A 19853-nucleotide genomic window follows, 5' to 3' on the forward strand; every position below is an offset into this window, starting at 1 on the left:
TTATATTCATAAATAAAAAAGAAGAGAGTGAGGTGTCATAAAAAGAATAAAAGTTAATAAATAAAAGTTAATGGACAATTAAATGGACAATGTACTGGAGTGGATAACAAAAATTGAATGAGAATAAACAGAGATGAGAACAAATTTATAAATACATGCGCAATATTATTAAATAAAAGTTACATGCGCAATAAAAAAATTGTAATTTCTCAGATTGAAGAAAAATCCGTAAAATTCTATATTACTTGCATATAAAAAATTACAGAAAAATTTATTAAATGTTATACATGAACCTTACTTTTATGTGGCTGCATTAATAACTACGTCCGAAAAGTGTATAAAATTTCGGCTTATTTTTGCAACTATGGTGAATACATTTTAGTTCATTGAGTGGTCTTGTCATTTCTGGCTGATCAAATGGTATACACAGACTCTTGGCGCCCATTAATGATCCACTTTCTGCGCTTTCACTGTAATTAATCATAAAATAAAAAATTTAAATTGAGAGAATAAAAAAGGAAGAATTGCTGTTCAATATAATTCAAGTACGTTATTTATATATGTAGTTACTTTTCTCAAAATTAAATTAAATAAGTTCAGAATATTTTTTTAATAAAACTAATTCACGTTGAGATTTTCAAATTAGTAATATAAAGAAAAAATAATTTACAATACAAAGTCATTCAAACTAATGTAAATTCAAAGTATGTAAAATATACAATTTACTTTTTTTATAAAAATTTGTTTTAAATCGATATTTTAATAATTTCCAAATGTATCTTTTTTCTTAAATAATGAGTAACATATAGCAACAAATTTTTTTTATATAAAAGAAGGAATTTTACCTTCTATCTTCCTTACTATCTTCTTTAATCTTATCTTCACATGCCGGATCTCCACAAAAAGGTACCAACAATAAATTTTTTTTATTAAGCTCGGGGTTAAAATCACTCCACTTTTCTACTTTTTTAACATGCTCGTTTAACTTGCTTTTCGCTCTATAAACAAATGAAATTGCGTATTATTATTCGTATACATTATAATGAAATCGCCAAGTGATTTTTTAGCAATACCTTGATAATAATTGCTTTTGTACATCATTCAATATTGAAGTTAATGGAGTAATTATGTTATCGTTGTATATTTCAATAGCTGTTCGCTGGAAGTTATCCCTTCGTACGACTGTTACTTGATTTTTTAACAAATCCTTTGGACCCACTTCAAGCCTTATTGGCACGCCTTTCAGCTCCCAGTGATTGAATTTCCATCCAGGTGTTCGATTAAGTCTACAATCACTTTTCACTCTAAATTTACCCTCTTGACCCAAATGACGAACCAGCCAATCGCATTTCTTTAGAATACTCTCTTTTGTATGTTCATCCATGTTCACGGCTATACCGCAGGGAATCACAATGATTTGTATAGGTGCTACATTTGGAGGCAATACTAAACCTCGATCATCTCCATGTACCTAAATAAATATTTGTTACAAAAGAATATATATAAAATATAATTATATATTGTCTATATCATGACGATGAATGATTGTACTGACCATTATCATGACTCCAATCGTTCGTGTAGTTAAACCCCATGAATTTTGATAGACAAATGTCTTTTCTTCTCGGCCTGCGATACCTTCTACTTGGATATTAAACATCTTCGAAAAGTTTTGTCCTAAATAATGGCTTGTCGCTCCCTGTATTGCGCGACCATTAATTGGAATAAACGCTTCGACGGTAGTAGTATATTCACCACCCGCGAATTTCTCCTTTTCAGTCTTGCGGCCTTTGATGACGGGTACCGCTAACAAATCCTCGTATACTCTAGCATATAAGTCTAAAATCATTAATACTTCCGCCTCTGCTTCTGCCTTAGTAGCAAACGCGGTATGGCCCTCCTGCCATAAAAATTCTCTGGTGCGTAAGAAAGGTTTGGGATCTTTAAATTCCCATCTCTGTAAACATAAATAAACTAATTGAAATGGAGCGGAATTAAAACAAGAAAAAAATACCAATCACAATAAATAGCATTTACCACAACGTTGTTCCACTGATTGAGTCTAAGTGGTAACTCGGTGTCTGACCTCAGCCATTTGGCATAAGCTGGATACATAATAGTCTCTGAAGTTGGACGTATAGCTATGGGCTCCGCCAAATCAGTTTCACCATATTTCGTCACCCACGCGACTTCCGGTGCAAAATCTGCTATGTGCGCCTTTTCCTTTTCTAATACGCTGCGAGTAACGAAGATCGGGAAGTAGCATTCTTGAACACCAATGTCCGTTATCTCTTTGTCGATAAACTCTTTTATTATCTTCCAAATCGAGAAACTCCATGGACGAAGAATATAACATCCTGACACGTCATAATATTCAATCATTCCGCTTTTTGTAATAACTTGCGAGTACCAATCAGTAAAGTTCTCCTCTTTCTTCGCTTCCAATCCTAATCTTGTTCCTGTTTTGCTTGAATCAGAATCTTTATTATTATTTGCGTTTTTTGCAACTTCTTTCTCCGATATGTTTTCAGGCTTAGAAATATGCTTTTCTTTTTTTGATACCGAGTTCACAGGCTTCCAATCTTGACCAGTCAGACTTTTATAGTCACTTTTCAAACTTAAAAAAACCTTCACTTCTTGATCAATAATGCTCTTTTCAGCTTTCGAGCTTTTTAGATTTCGTACCTTGTCACCCTGTTTTTTTATTTCTTCGGATATCTTCTCTGCTTTTGAAATTTCTTGATTTTCTGGCTTTACCTTGCTTTCAGTAACTTTAATATCAACTGGTTTCCAATCTTGACCAGTCGTATTTTTATAATCACTTTTCAAACTTAAGAGAACCTTCACTTCTTGATCAATAATGCTCTTTTCAGCTTTCGAGCTTTTTAGATTTCGTACCTTGTCACCCTGTTTTTTTATTTCTTCGGATATCTTCTCTGCTTTTGAAATTTCTTGATTTTCTGGCTTTACCTTGCTTTCAGTAACTTTAATATCAGCTGGTTTCCAATCTTGACCAGTCGCATTTTTATAGACACTTTTCAAGCTTAAGAGAATTTTCACTTCTTGATCAATAATACTCTTGTCAGCTTTCGAGCTTTTTAAATTTCGTACTTTGTCACCCTGCTTCTTTATTTCTTCGGATATTTTCTCCGCTTCTGAAATATCTTGATTTTTTGGCTTTATCTTGCTTTCAGTACTAGCAACTTTAGTATCAGCTGGTTTCCAATCCTGACCAGTCGCATTTTTATAGTCACTTTTCAAGCTTAAGAGAACTTTCACTTCTTGATCAATAATGCTCTTGTCAGCTTTCGAGCTTTTTAAATTTCGTACTTTGTCGCCTTGCTTCTTTATTTCTTCGGATATTTTCTCCGCTTCTGAAATGTCTTGGTTTTCTGGCTTTATCTTGCTTTCAGTACTAGCAACTTTAGTATCAGCTGGTTTCCAATCCTGACCAGTCGCACTTTTATAGTCACTTTTCAAGCTTAAGAGAACTTTCACTTCTTGATCAATAATACTCTTGCCAGCTTTCGAGCTTTTTAAATTTCGTACTTTGTCGCCTTGCTTCTTTATTTCTTCGGATATTTTCTCCGCTTCCGAAATTTCTTGATTTCCTGGCTTTATTTTGCTTTCAATACTAACAACTTTACTATCATCTGGTTTCCAATCTTTACCAGTCACAATTTTATAGTCACTTTTTAATATCAAGAGAACCTTTACTTCTTGCTCAATACTGCTCTTGTCGATTTTCGAACTTTTTAGCTCTCGTACTTCGTCACTCTGCTTTTTTATTTTTTCGAATAGTAGCTGCGTTCTTGTTTTAAGATAAGCTTCAAAATCTTCTGTTGGTCCAGTTGGTCCATCTATCCAACACCTTTTATTAAACATACTTTCCTTCGCTATTCTAAGATATTCATATATGCTTTTTTGAATATCCACCATATACAAAATATATTCTTTTGTATGACCTTGTTTCTTATATCTTTCAAATATTTCTTGTATTTCTGGGTCTACCTTTTGATCTGAATATACATTGTTTTCAGGACCATTAGGTTCAGAAAGCTCAGGTTTCCAATCCTGACCATTCATCATTATCTTATAATTTTTTTTCAAGTCCGAGAGTATTTTCTCTTCTTGAACGATTTTGCTCTTATTAGCTTTTAAATTCTTTAAAAATTGTACTTTATCGAATTGTGCCTTTATGGCTACAGACATGCATACCAATGGATCGTCGGTGTCTGGATCTGTAAATACCAAATTGTAAACCGACAATAGCAATAACATTCTATAAAAATGCATATCCATTAATCTCTGAAAATAATCTTCTATATCAGTGTATGCTTCGTCTACATATTCTTCATTTTTCTCTTTTAAATATAATGGATACAACATTGAATCTGTTGAAATTCTAAGCGTTCCATTAACTGCATCATAAGGTATCATTAGTCCTAATTCTTTCATAAACTTTTGAATCTTGTCCTTCCAAGAAGGATTTAATATTTTGGTTTTATCATATTTAATTATTGCTTCTTCTATTTTTTCTAAAGGGTTTCTGTATATTATATCTAGAGTTTCCTCATGTTGCACTTTACTTTCCTAAAAATATTTCTTTTTTTTTACTTTTGGAAATGATAAACAATACACTTTGTAGTTGCAAAATAATATCAACTTTACTTTTCGTCATTTACATGACAAATGTAATTAATAATATTAATTAATAATGTTATGATAAATTAATATTGGCATTATAAATTGTACATTTATTATTTATAAATAATAAGATAGTAATTAATAAGTAGATAATAAGGTATAAATAGTAGAAAATAAGGTATACTGATTTTACCTGTTGATTATTAGATACCGCAGGCGTCGTATAAAGTGTTGTCGTATGCCCATCAGGTATATGAAACAATACAATAGGTGGTTCCCGTGTTGAATAAGAACTAGATGCATACGGAATATCACAAATAAAGAATCCCTTCCTCTGAAGTTGAATTATCTCTCCCTTCTTCACGCGTTTCAATTCTACTTCACCCAGCATTCGAATTTCTTTCTAAAAGAAGAATTTTTATATGCAATTAGCAATATATAACATGATTATCAATTTGAATGATTATTTGTTTGTAGATAAAAAAATTCTTTACTCTTGTATTTTTGGCAACAAAATTTTTAAAATCGTCGTCTTTGCCCAAAACCGGTACGCTCATAATGTGATCAAAATAAACAGCGTAACATTTTATTGGATTTGACTTTTCTGCATTTGAATCAGATGTAGGTAATGATTCAGCCAGCCACGTGAGCTTCAAAGTATTTTTATAATTTTTGTCCTCTAGATTCAATCGTGCTTGCACATCTACTATATTGCCATCACATTTATTTATCTTTTGTATCATTATGTTACCCCAATTAATAAAGGTAGCATTCTGTCCTTCAATTAATCTTTCAGCATCTTCCTTTTCTATCAAAATTTTCGAGCCTACTCGCACTTGTTTGGTACCTTTATATGAATCTTTAGGATGATTTTGCACACTCAACCACTCTTCCTTAGCATCTATTACATTAACCGGTATCAGTTCATTATACTCCAGTGCAGTATACCTAAAATTACAGATATTTAAAAAAATATCCATGTTACCATTCTATTATCAAATTCTTAATTACATTTTCATTACCTAATTGCAACTGGATCAATGACTTTCTTATTAAAAGCCCATATTTTGTCCCATTCCATAAAGACTACAGATTTGGAACTACCTTGTGCGATAATGAATTGTTTCAGACCTTCGACTGTCATTCCTCGTCTTAGAATGCCTCTCACTGTCGGAAAGCGTGGATCGTCCCAGCCATCGACTAAACCTTCATTTACAAACCAAGTTAATTTTCGTTTAGATAAAACCGTATGAGTCATATTTAACCGTGAATATTCCCAAATGTACGGGCGACGCAATCCCAAAGCCTCAATTATCCAATAAAATTGAGCATCTCTATCGTGATACTCTGTTGTTCGTAGAGTGTGAGTAACATTCTCGATAACGTCAACAATTGGACAGGCAAAATCATACGTAGGATATACCCTAATATAGATAAAAATAATCTATGTATTGTAAATATATATAATTCTAAAATTGTATTTTTAAACCATACTAATATTAATATTTATATTTATATTGTATAGCAATCAAATTTATATTAATATAAAATTAATTATTAACCAAATTTATATTAGTATAAAATAATTTGTTATAAAATAACTAATGTAATTAATGTTTATTTTAACATTAACAAAGTAATCAAATGTTAAGATGTTTTATAATTATAAATGAGTATTTCAAGTTATTTTAATAGTATATCTTGCTAAAATATCAAGAAATATAAATACTTGTATTTGTTTTCAGTACGTGGATGAGGTTCTAATTTGCAACGATAAATTGTAGGATCGCGCATACATCCGTTTGTTGACTGATAATCAATCTTTGCTCTGACACAATATTCTTGACCCATCTTGGTACCATGTTTCATTTCTTTCCACAATTTCAGATTTTCGAAAGAGGCTGTAAAGGCGAAATGCTATTATTAGAATAGAGATAGTTAGAAAATTAATGCTTTTCTGAAAAATTATTATTTACAGAGATCTCGATATTCAGATTTCAATCTTTTATCCCGTTGTTCTTTCATAAGATTTGCCGGAGTACAATCCAGGTATGCCTTTCCATCCTTAATTAGTGTAGTACAATATTCTTGTAATATGTCAAAGTAATCCGAGGTATGCGTAAAACGGTCGGGTTTAATTTGCAGTAATTTTAAATCTTCCAATATAGCTTCCTCAAATTCTACAGTCTCCTTCGCTGGATTTGTATCATCAAATCTCATGATAAGTTGTCCTTGAAAAGTCTCGGCATAATACTGATTTAAAAGAGCTGCTTTGGCATGACCAATGTGCAGATAGCCACTTGCTTCTGGTGGAAATCTTACCACTACCTACGGAAGTAAATAAAAAAAAATTTTTTTTAATTATGAAAGTTTAAAAATCAAATTAATCTATTTTATTGTACTGTACAACTTTACTTTGCCCATTTCTGCTCCAGGAAGATCAATAAATTTGCCCTCTTGTTTCCTTGTTTTCATCTGCTTGATATCAGATTTTTCCTTTTGTGGACTTACATCTTTTGGTTTCGAAGTGGAAGAACAATTTTTTGCAACCATAGATATTGCATTATTGAAAACAGGAAGTGATTCCATATGCTTGTACCATCTAGTAATATTACAATAATCTTTTGCATATGATTTTATATATTCGTGACGATGCAAAACACAAAATACATGAATATCAGCCAATGTTAATCTTTTGGTGACCAGCCATGTCCGTGCTATTAACACATCATTCAGATAGTTTAAAAGCTCCTTGTTTATTTGTTTATTTTGCAATACTAGGGCACAAGATATCCAGTGATCGATTTCTGTCCTTTCATAAGGACAGGTACCACCTAATAATAATAGAATTATATATAATAATAAAGAATATATATCTTAGTTGGTTTTGACATATTTATCAAAAAAAAAAGCTAATTTAATATCAATAAGATCTCTATATTTTGTTATACTTGAATAATCACAAAAATATTTGCAGAGTATATCATAAAATATATACCATAAAGTAGGGGATTAATCGTCCTTGCTAGATACCGAGTAATTTCATTATTATATTGTCCCAATAATTTGTTATCTTTGTCATACAAGCAAACATCTGACTCGTCATTCCAAGTGTTGTTCCATAATATAATTATATTTTTCTTTTCAGAATTAATTACCTCGGCTACTACCAGCACGTCTGTAGATTTCAAATTCAGATAAATGATATAAACAAAATCATGTTTTTATATATTGTCTTTAATATCAATATTACATAATGTTAATGTTTACAAATGGAATTTAATATCTATAGCAATAACTGTAGTCCATCTAATAGAATAGATACTAAAAAAATTGTTAAATTTATAATTTAAAACAATAATTATTTATTGTCACAATTAACTAGGTTAATTAATTACTAGGTTACGTTATTGCTTTATTTCAAGTTAAATTATATTATTTTATATAAAATTAAATTTGGTGTTACACATGCTAAATTAAACTTTATGATAAATCTGCCAGAATATCGATATCTAGACGGATATTTAGAAGTTTTAAATATTGACGGCTAAAACAAATTAACATTACGATGGAAGTTTCCATTTAACTAGTTTTACAGCAACATCTATTCAACATTTATTTTCATAAGGGATATTTCATAAGGGGTATACATAAGTTCAAAAAACAAGTTAGGTCAATACCAACACAATACGTTGGTTGCAAGCTGATGAAATTATTAAAAGAGTTTCATTTGTTTCTCGGTAATTTATGTATTTTTTACGTTCACACTTAACATAACAATGTGACACGCTAAATTGCATGGTATTATCGTCGGAAGTGTCTTCATTCATTGTTTATAACAAAACATCTGGGATAATTGTCCTGAATATCCGACTTGGTGTATGATGCAACAAGCATAAGGAAACATTGACAAACAGAGCAATACAGAAAATAAGATAAATATAAACTATAAAAATAAAAAAAAATTAATTAAAAAAAAAAAGAGCAAACTTAAACACATGTTCCAATAATTGTCTTGCGTTTCGAAGTAGAACGTTTTAGAAACTAAAAATAAAAGTGACATAAAATTTGAACTGGACTGATCGTGTGAATCTTACCTAATACGCTATTAACTGGGTTGAGAGTGATCGTAAACTCCATTGTCTCCTCATCCATACTAAAATGAAAAGAAACACTCAACATTAGCGTGAACCGATTAAGGTTAGCAATCACATCACACCACGTATTCCACGCGAATCATTAGGACCATGGCAAAAAAACTTAAGCAGTAAAAGTAAGTAGTAAGCGAATTGATCAATCATGATAAAATCTGTAAGGCCATAACATAAGCAGTAGTCCAACATGTTGATTTTCTTACTTATTTATTCTTAGAATTTGTCCAATTGGTCTTAAACATCTACAAGACCGAACACTAAAACTGCCTCAAGCAGAATGGCCAAAACTGCCGGAGAGAAGGCCGGTAAAGGTTGCGCATGCGCAGTAATCACGTATTTATCTATCGCGTTGCTTGCACTTTTTGCACCAAGCATTTTCGCTTTCTTTCTCTTCGACGCACGAATATATATTTATCATTTTAAATACAAAAATTTTTGGAGATTTCAAGCAACGCGAACAGTTCCATTAATTCACGTTTGTCGCTCGGGATTTCCTCTTCGAATTTGAACTTCAAAAAATTTTGTATGTATATCTAGAATGTATATAAGGTACGCGTATATATACATGTATTATATACATGTAAGAGAATTCCAAAATAGTTAAATACATAATATCAAATTTGTACCCAATTTGAGTTATTTTTAATCATTTCTCTATTGATCACTCAATATATATATATATATATAAAATAGAAATATTTATTTATATTTATCGCAAATTTACATAAAATATTTTAATAACATATTTTGAATAAAGTTTTAAAATATGTAAAAAATATTTATATAACATTTCAAAAAATGAACGAATATTTTGTGCTGTAAGTAGAATTAGATTGAGATATTAAAATACATATGAAAGATCAATTAAAAAATTTATACATATGTGTTCGTACAATATTAATGGATCATAGTATGTGATGTATCATTGAATGTGTAAATCATATGTGTATAAGTCTTACCGATTTAATAAAACAAATGACTTTATCTCTTTAATAAAAGTAATACAAGGAATCTAAAAACTATTATTATTAAAACTATTTTTTTCGAACTTTCTCGAGTTGAGCAATTCATTCTGTATTTCTAATTTTGAAGATTATTCCGGAAAAAAATATTTTATACATATAATTATATGTATATCTATAAAATATGTCAATTTTTTTTGTGTAGTTACACACATATAATTGTACATAATTTTATATTTATGTACATATAATTGTACATAATTTTATATTTTATATTATGTATAATTATATGTACAATTATATGTAACATTTTTTTTCTGAGACCTGATTAGATATTTACATTAAATTTTGTTTTACGCAATTTTTTTTTTATTTATTTTATTCGACAATCTGTTCGGAAATATAAAGACGCTTATTTAAGAGGAAGAATCAGGCTGCAAACTTGATTTATCCATGAAGTTGTTAGAGTTATCCTTTTTGCCAAATAGAGGTATCAGCACACTGTCGTACACATAATTATGTTATCAAATCATATTAAATACTACACCACACTATATTATTTTGTCACTTAGAAATGAGTTGATATGAACTATCTATAGTGTTATCGATGTTGATCAATATATCAATTTAATTAATAATTATTGTCAGTGAGATATTAAAGATGTATTATACATTTTTTAAATAATGAAAAATTATGAAAAAATTACAAATTATTTTGGATTGTATTTAAAAATCATACAAAAAAAGATGGTAGCGATATAGAAGCGCCTGGATTAAAAATTATTTCGATATAAAAAGTAGTACTTTTTTATCTGTGTTTACCTATAGAAATGTAACATAATAAAGAAACATATTTGTAAAAATGGATATAATACATCCTTAAATAGAAATCAAGCATCATTTATTGTCACGAAACACGTAAAACGCTCTTTTAATGAATTTTAAAGAAGATAATTGAATTTATAGAAGAAATCACCTTTTTTCTTTTATTAAATCGTGCAGGTTACCAGTTAGAATTCCAGCTAAAGCGATCGCTGCGTAATAATCATTGAAATTTTCTTTTGTTAGTAGAAAATTGGCAGCTTTTTGAACAAGTGTTTCAGGTACCAGAACAACTCGATCGAACAAATATAACCTTATGTCTTTAAGAAAATTTTTATATCCTACATATACATTCTGGTTGGGAACAGTTAGTTTATAACATTTTTGTCTAACATTGTTGATTAAAAGATCTTGAACTGTAGTTTGGACCTCCTTAGGATTTGAAATGTTATATATATAATTTACAAATTAATTTTTAAAGTGGATACAATTGTTTTCATGAAATAAATTACATTTATTAGATCGAAACATGAAATTAATCACATAATAACTTACGATTATAGAAAAGCACTTATTCACTTACGATAATTTTTATATTTGGATTCCAGTTTCTGATAGCGATAGCAATAGTCATGGTTACTCCACAAGCATCGATCGTCGTCGGCAATATCACTGCATCAATTTTCTTTTCAAAATCTAATTGTTCAAAAATTTCTAGGCCCAAAGTAGCTTGGCCAATAATCATATTTGGATGATCGTTTCTATTAAAAAAATATCATAAAATAATTTGATCATGAAGACAATAATAAAATATATAAGATTATCAATATGTAAAAATTAATGTTTCTTTAAATTAACTACTTTTTCGAAATAGAATGAAATCTGTCACATAAAGAAAATAGAAATAATTGATGGATATATCATCTTTTAAGAATGTATTTTAATTAATAGCGAATTCGATTGGATGCACTCAATGTAAACTGGAGCACATTAAAACCATCGTACATAAATTAATGTAAAATTGTGTATTTAATATAAATATAAAAATATATTAAATCATAAAATTCGCAATACAGTTTATTATGTTGTTAAATAAAATCTATATTTTATAATTCAAAATACTTGCATTTTACTTTTACATAGTTTATTGACACAATATTCCAATTGATACAAATTAAAAGTAACATACATCAATGTTATAATCTCGTATTCTACAATGTAACTATTATATAACGCCATATATAATAACATATATATTGTAGTATTATATATATATTCTAGAGTGCGCAATTACAATATTGATGTTATATTATTTTTAATTTGTGTTTGGGATCAATATACGTCTAATATACACTAACACGCACTTAAGTAACTAAGATTCAAAATAGAGTACCCGTCAAGGTAACATAAACCTTTTGTCCTGGCAATTTGCAAAGCGATATTATGTACTTCTATTATATTGTCACCCTGAGCAATTACTGTTGCTCCCAAATATTGACACTTATCAACTATTTCCTGTGCCGTTGATTTCTGCATCACTACTGTCACTGGTACTCTAAACTTCTGTCCAAAATAACAAAGAGTTTGAGCGAAATATCCCGTTGAGATTGCTATGACACCGTTGCGTTTCTGCTTATTAGTTAGCTGTAGCAGAGTATAAATCACACCGCGTGCTTGGATGCTATTCATATGTTGATCAAGCTCTTTCTTGAAATAGACATGGATCCCTATTTTTCTCAATAATGAACTCTGAATCAATCAAATTAGATTCGATTAAAAATCGTCCTTAAAAAATTCTTTATAAATATTTTACGTTATATAATATTTGGATCAAAGTCACACCCAGTATCAGTTAAAAGTTTAGACTTATATAAAAACAACTGTAATCTAAAAAAAGACGAAAATATATAATGTACAACAAATTTATTGCATGTAAAAACTACATTTGAACATAATTTAAATTTTTTCTTGAAGAAAAACTTGTAACAAAAATAAACATTTTGTAGTAATCTAATTTTTAAGTTTTGACACAGTCATTAACTTATTTTCATCGATAATACATGTATCTTCCCAGTAAAAAATGACCGTCAATTTGACGTCGAATTCAGTCATTTCTCATTGAGTTCCTCGGACTTTTATAACAGCAGCACAAATTTTTAACATCCTTTTTATTAGTTTAAACAATATTTTCATTGGAATAGTTTCTTAGGCAGTTTTTAGAAAAGCTTAAAGAATGTTATTTCATTCTTTGTTCAGATCCAATTCTCTGACCCAGTGGCTATGTTTTTAGAAAGCATATAATATATATATCTCAACATATAATATAGATGGGGTGAAAAGTAACCTCCTTGACCGCCAGAATGCGCCACTACTGCAAAAAAGTTTATGGTGCCTTGTAGTCCGTTCATATTTAGGCAGACATGCCAAGTGGCAGTGCGATACTGCCCTTAGTTTTGTTTTGAGAGCTGATTGTTGTTGACGTGTTTGCGAAAACGATTTTCGTTCTCTCATAAAACATTATTTTTTGAGAGGCAAAACGGCGAAGGAAACAAAAGAAAAGTTGGATAAATATTATGTGGCTAATACTCCGTCAGATTACACCGTCAAATATTGGTTTCGAGAGTTTCGTGGTGGCCGCAACTCCACTACCGATGAAGTCCGCAGCGGCAGGCCCTCCGATGCGGTTACCGAGGAAAATGTCAAAAAAATACATGAAATGGTGTTGGCTGACCGGAAAGTGAAGGTGCGCGAGCTAGCAGATGCTACAAAGATTAGTACTGAGCGAACACGCCATATTTTGGGCGAGATTCTGCATAAGAAAAAAATTTTTTTCATTCCCAAGGAGGTTACTTTTCACCCCACCTAGTATATTATAGCATATAATATATATCTCATATGCTATATCTCAACAACTTGCAACAATATTACACGTTGTAGTAATATTGTAGCAATATTGCTACAAATTTTTTGCTGTTATCATTTCCATTATACCAAACTCGCTTTTGAAAAATCGAAAATTCCAAACTTTTTTGACCGATATGTATATATATATATATATATATATATATATATATATATATATATAAAATATGTACACACACACACACACACACACACACACACACACACAAAATATTTGTGAGAAACACAAGCAAATCATTATTTGAAGTAATTCATAAATTTGACTTAATTTATTATATACAATTTATTTCAATCTGTAATTGGATTAATTTTAAATCACTTATTAAAATGGGAAATTATATTTGCATATATTTGATATTTTTTTATTTTTTTATTTTGGTAGGTATATTATTAAGATATATTAAAGTTAAGATTATTGAAGCTTTTAGAGTAAAGTACTTATATTCTTCGAACAACTAGTTTTGCTTAAAATTTGAAACAAAGAATAGTTAAATTAAGAAAGTTTTATGGAATTAATTACCTCAGAGATTGGTGTTTTAAAAATATATTCTCTTATTTGAAATAGTGCCGATCTGATGCTCTCGAACGAAATATGTTTTTGTCTTGATTTGATCTGTAAGCCCAGTTCTATTATATGCTACAAAAAAAGTACATTAGCAAATTTATATTTTTGCACGTTTCATGAATATTACTCCGAACAGAATATATTTGAGACAGAAAAAATATTATTCTCGAATTTTTTATAACTACTTTCGAAATATGGAAATATTATCATACATACACATGCATGCATATATTATGCAATAAGTATTGAATTTTAAAATTATGATTGATTAAATTTGCAATACCCAGAAATGGATTCTTCCTGATGGTATTCGTCGATATATTGGTAAAACTATAGTATAAGGAAATGGGAAGACATTGATTTCTTTCTTTGCCTTTCTTTCCATTCTTTTGTTTATTTCTCAATGAACACAGATTTGGAAAATAAAAAGTTACTTATTCGATGAAAATCACTTGATACGTAATTGCAAGTAATTTATAGTGTCAAGGAATAACGTCAAGCTTGATTTAACTCTCGTCAGAAACTAATCTCTCCCTTGTCAAGAACAGATGTTATTTACTTATACTTGTTATTAACAACTCATTCAACCTTTTTCGAAGTTTTGGTTTTTTTTTTAATAGCTATCACGATATATGATATATATATATATATATATATATATATATATATATATATATACACATTATTAAAACTTATTATCAATTCGTCAGTTTATTATTTTATCACACTTCCTTTTTCTCTACAACAATCACAATTACAAAAATATTTCGGAACGCAAAAACTAATGTCATGATAAAAATTGAAAGCGTCAGATATTTAATATAAAACAAGTATTGGTTATTAGGTTAATGCTTTTAGCTGGAATTAATTGAAAAAGAATAAAACCAAAGAGAAATAAGGAATATTAAAAAGAAACTAGGAGAGATTACCTTGAAAAAATATCTTAGCAAAATGTACTTGTAATAGTTATATGAATATTAAATAAATTACAAATTATAATGTTCAAAGTTTATATAAAGCAATAATGATATGTTTTGTTAAGTTTATATTATTTCCATAATATTATATATTATACAATCATTTTATAAATCTTTCCAAAACTGCAAGACATGAAGTAAATGTATATCTAAAAGCCATCAAAATACAAACAAGAAAAATTATCGTCGGTCATTTTATTTTAGACAAAATAATATGAATATTCTTACGATGGGAAAATAGGAAAAGACAATGTAAAAATTTAAGCAAATCAGTACAGTATGAAAAAAATTTATTCAAGTTTTGTCTTGCAGAAAAAAAGATTGATATTTGTTCCATATAAAAAATTTATTACTGCTAATTAAGTACACTGTACTCTGGATTTAGTTGCTATAATCGAGCTCAACTATGCCTTCGGAATCATTGTCATCATATGTTATACATCCAAGGAGGAAATCCTTGTTCTTCTGATCCATTTTTGTAAGCATTTTTTTGCGAAAGTGGTATATGGTCAATAATATCGTGTACAATCTAGCAGAAAAAATTATATTATTCGTGTATATATATATATATACATATATATATATATACATATTTGTGTGTGGCTTAATTATCAAATTTTAAATAAATAAACCTCGGGACTTTATTGCCACATGACGCTATACCTCACTCATACTCAATTCCTTTTTTTTAAATAATGTTTCCGTAGTACTTCTCTGCATCCTAATGGCGGACTCGAAATACTACTTCTGAGTTTTGAATCTTTGTCTTCTTTTACTAACTGCAATCTATAAAAAATTTGTTTACATTTGATCATGAATCTCTTTTTAAGATTATCATCTGAATATTAATCATTTTCATATATTTTCGAAGAGAGAGAGAGAGAGAGAGAGAGAGAGAGAGAGAGAGAGAGAGAAATCATCCTTCGATTCATTTCTACTGGTTAATAGCACATTTTCAATGGAATTCATTGTTAATCGCGTTTTTTTTTCGTTATGATTTGCAACAGGTTGTGCATCAAATTATGTGCTTCTAGCGATTGAGCGATATGTTTTATTAATTCCTGAGAAAATTAGTGTAACAATTTCGCATTCTGATTTTTTAGGACTTTTAGAATCAAAACATTTATCTCCATGACTTTTTTGAATCGAAGAAATATTATCTACGTTACTTCTTGTAATAATATTTTTTAAATTTATGCACCAAAGTGCTATAATCATGATGATATTAACGAATAATTGTATGTGAATTGAAACATATTCTGTGACTAACCTGATATAATGTGTAGAATCTATTGCCATTGCTTTTGCATAATGGAATGCAATTGTTGTCTTCATATGTTGTGCATTGTCAAATTTTCTATCACTTTGTTATTTACGAATTTTTTATCATTAGAATATTACTAATATTATAAATTTCAATTTTTCACGAAATATATAAAGTGTTTTGTTTAGAACGGCACATTAGTATACATATAAAACAAATAAAATTTTTTTAAACTTAAATAAAATTCCGAGTTAAAACAACGCGTGTCGTGGAGAAACATTTAATCAAAATTCTCATATAAGTGGTGAAATTTGTAGATATGTCTTCAATTTTTTACAATTTTTATCAATTATTATTATCAATATTCTTTTTATTATCAATATTCTTTTTTAAATAATTTTTTGTTATTTTAAATTTTTGAATCTGATTGCCTCGCGTATATGTACACTCAAATCGAACGTAATATTGTTTGTTGACGAGAATAATAATCCACAGCAAGGAAGTATCTCTTTCTTATCAATTTTTATTGAAATGATATCAGATGCGACGAAAGGTCCAGAAGAAAGGAAGTCCAATCTGGCTCGAATGTCTGTTCTACAATAAGATCGTAAACCGTAAGTCGTAAGAAATTAACCAATAGTCGATTATTTTTTTCGTATTTAATTGCAATTGGCTAATTTCTTACGGCTTATGACTTGCGACCTATTGTAGAACAGGCATTAGAAAGAAGGAGGAATATGATGAAACGAATAAAGTAAGTGGTCAATTTTGAGTATAAAGTATGTGGAATATAAAGTAATGTACAAAATTATATTTTATTTGATTTTCTCTATATTTTCTTCTATTTTCTCGTATATGTACGAGACTGGAAAAACTCCATTTACATTCTAATCGCGCATGTATATTTGAAACTCTAATTCTTAGATTTATCGCTTGAGTAGATTTCAGGTATTCTATTGGATTAATTAACAAATTGGTTCCCCTAGTAAGTCGTGTGTCGCATTGTGGTTTTAATTAAAGATTTTTTTTTATAAAGTGTTGCAATATACGTGTAGATAGATAAATGGATAGAGAAAAATACGGGCAAGTAGGAATATAAACTGGAATACGGGTAGGTAGAAGTATAATAATTTGAATTGAAATTTAGAGTTAAAAGATATAATAATTATAAATATATAAGATATGATAATTGTAAGTATGATATATTTATTATTATTGTATTAAATATTAAATTATGTATTATTATCAAATATTATTATCAAATATATAACAATAATAATAACTGCATCTGTTATTATATTTTTAATAATAATAACAACTTAAAAATTATGTTATTAATTTTAAATTAATTCTTAGAGACAATGTAACATATTACATATTTTTGCAAATATTATGTATTGTAATTGTAATTTATATAACAATAATTGTATATTATTATGTGTTATTTGCATAATATAATTGGAAATAATACTATGTATTGTAATTGTAATAATAATTGTAAATAATGTTTATTATGTAATTGGATGCAATTAATAAGCTAAAGATTGATTGACATTTAATGAATATTCGTTTTGGGAGAGGTCTCTAAAATTTTTTTGTTACCAAAAGATTGTTAATAAATGCGGAAAATACTGTATTCAAAATTCCGTATTAAAAATTATAATTTATGTAACATGTATTATAATAATTAATTGAAGACAATGGCGGTATGTATATACAATTTTTGTTCACGAAATTTAACATTCATGTTTTAAATATCACGATGTGACAAGTAAATTTAATATATTTTTGCGAAGTTGCAAATTTTATATTAGAGTTTGTTATATACAGAATTCGCGAAACGCCTTATTTCATCTCGGTCTTATGATGAAAAATATTTGTCAAGCTTATAATATTAAATATTTATTAATCAAATTCTTAAATTATGTTTCATATTAAATATGTTAAATTGTTAGAAGTTACTGCAAATACATTATTTTCACGTTCATACATGTGATTGTTGAGGCTTTGTCGCTGTTCTTTGTCAAGTAAACATTAAGAAATCTTTCTAGGTAGCAAACAAACGTTTTTATCATCAATATGTTGTCATAAGTGTCATCTTAAAATCAAAATGATGATAAATGATATTAGCTTTCTACCTGGATTGTAATTCGTACCGACGGAGAGTCGTAATAATTTTTGAGCTATTTTTCATCAATTCTCGTCAATTTCCATAGGATCTATTCGAGATGCCTAGTTCGATCATCATCGAACCTCATTGAATCTGGGGCTTCTCATTGCATGGCTGAAATTAATCTTGAGTTTTCTTGACATTTTCTGGAAGTATTATAGTGATTTCAGCAATGAATTATCGACAATAATAATGCAATTTTTTTAAAATTGAGTAACAAAATCGATTACATACAATATATTTTGAGAGAGAATTTTATTCTTTTCATTAAATATTCTTTCATTAATTAACATTAATGTGCTTTGATAATAAAAAGGTTTAACGGATTGAACGTGAATAGCAATTGTGTATAGAAAAATGAATTTAAATAAACTGATATTTGTAAATAGTCATTTCTTGTAACTTTTTTAAGAAAAAAATGTGATTACAATGAATATATCTTTTTATTTTAACCTTTAGTTTCTTTTAAGAAACTATTTTCAGGCACTGGATGTCTTTCTATTCCAGAAAATTGATTAATTTTTAAATTTTCCAGAACATTAATTAATTCTTAAATATTTTAGATTATTTATATAATGAAATACATACGCAGTGAATATATTATGTAAATTTTTAGCTTTTATATGTCTAATAAAATTTTATTTAAAAAATTTATATTTATTTGAATAAATTATTGAATAAATTATTATGGATAAATATAATTATATAAAAATGTGCGGGTACTTAATATATTCAAGACGAATCGATTGGGTATCCTGATATCCAAGATTTTCAAAATTTTAATTATCAAAATTATATCAAATATTTAGATAATCTTGTTTAATTATTTGATTGTATTTAATAAAATATTACAGAGAAATGAAAACAATGTGAATCTTATACCTCTAAATATAATACATATTTGATTATGAAATCAAATCAATTTTAATTGAAATCTTATTGTTATCGGTTCGATTCGCTTCGAACAGTTGGTACCGGAAAATTTTTGTATTTCATTTAAATAAGTATAATAAAGATGTATATATTTCATTACTTCAAAATATAATCATTTGTAATCACTCTTCAATAGGAATCGTTCTATCCATGTTTTTATTAATAAAACGCTGTATTTAATAATGAAAGAATTTTTTTTTTGTGTAAATCTTGATCTTGTGTACTAAAAAATTAAAATGAATATCTATTAAATTACCATCAAATTATTTGGGAATTGCATTACACTTGCATTATTCAAAAATGTGAAAAAAGATTGTTAACTTACTATCGAAATAGCTACTCAAGAGCAGTCCAGAAAATTTGGGATTCGTTTCTTCCTGCAGTGCGGAGTTTTTGGTGTTCAATGAATCATTTAATTTTTCTTTGCAGATTAATCT

The 19853-nt window shown here is 28.4% G+C and overlaps 2 protein-coding genes across 2 annotated transcripts; both read right to left on the reverse strand.

The window, feature by feature from the left end:
- Positions 1–205: 205 nt before the first annotated feature.
- Positions 206–9127, reverse strand: GluProRS (Glutamyl-prolyl-tRNA synthetase). The gene is made up of 14 exons (XM_087403701.1): positions 9005–9127; positions 8745–8803; positions 7646–7825; positions 7063–7481; positions 6624–6975; positions 6377–6548; positions 5670–6071; positions 5142–5595; positions 4841–5050; positions 2038–4593; positions 1556–1957; positions 1074–1471; positions 846–998; positions 206–470 (listed from the first exon to the last, which is right to left on the reverse strand). Exons 2-14 carry the CDS (start codon positions 8800–8802, stop codon positions 314–316), a joined length of 5913 nt encoding a protein of 1970 aa, XP_087259827.1. The 5' UTR covers position 8803; positions 9005–9127; the 3' UTR covers positions 206–313.
- A 495-nt stretch (positions 9128–9622) lies between these two features.
- Positions 9623–14730, reverse strand: LOC105151646 (uncharacterized). The gene is made up of 6 exons (XM_087403703.1): positions 14356–14730; positions 14028–14144; positions 11979–12334; positions 11169–11346; positions 10740–11017; positions 9623–10264 (listed from the first exon to the last, which is right to left on the reverse strand). Exons 1-6 carry the CDS (start codon positions 14455–14457, stop codon positions 10180–10182), a joined length of 1116 nt encoding a protein of 371 aa, XP_087259829.1. The 5' UTR covers positions 14458–14730; the 3' UTR covers positions 9623–10179.
- Between the last annotated feature and the right edge of the window lie 5123 nt (positions 14731–19853).

Source organism: Acromyrmex echinatior, chromosome 2, assembly GCF_024713525.1.
Source record: "Acromyrmex echinatior isolate Ae372 chromosome 2, ASM2471352v2, whole genome shotgun sequence".
NCBI lineage: Eukaryota > Metazoa > Arthropoda > Insecta > Hymenoptera > Formicidae > Acromyrmex > Acromyrmex echinatior.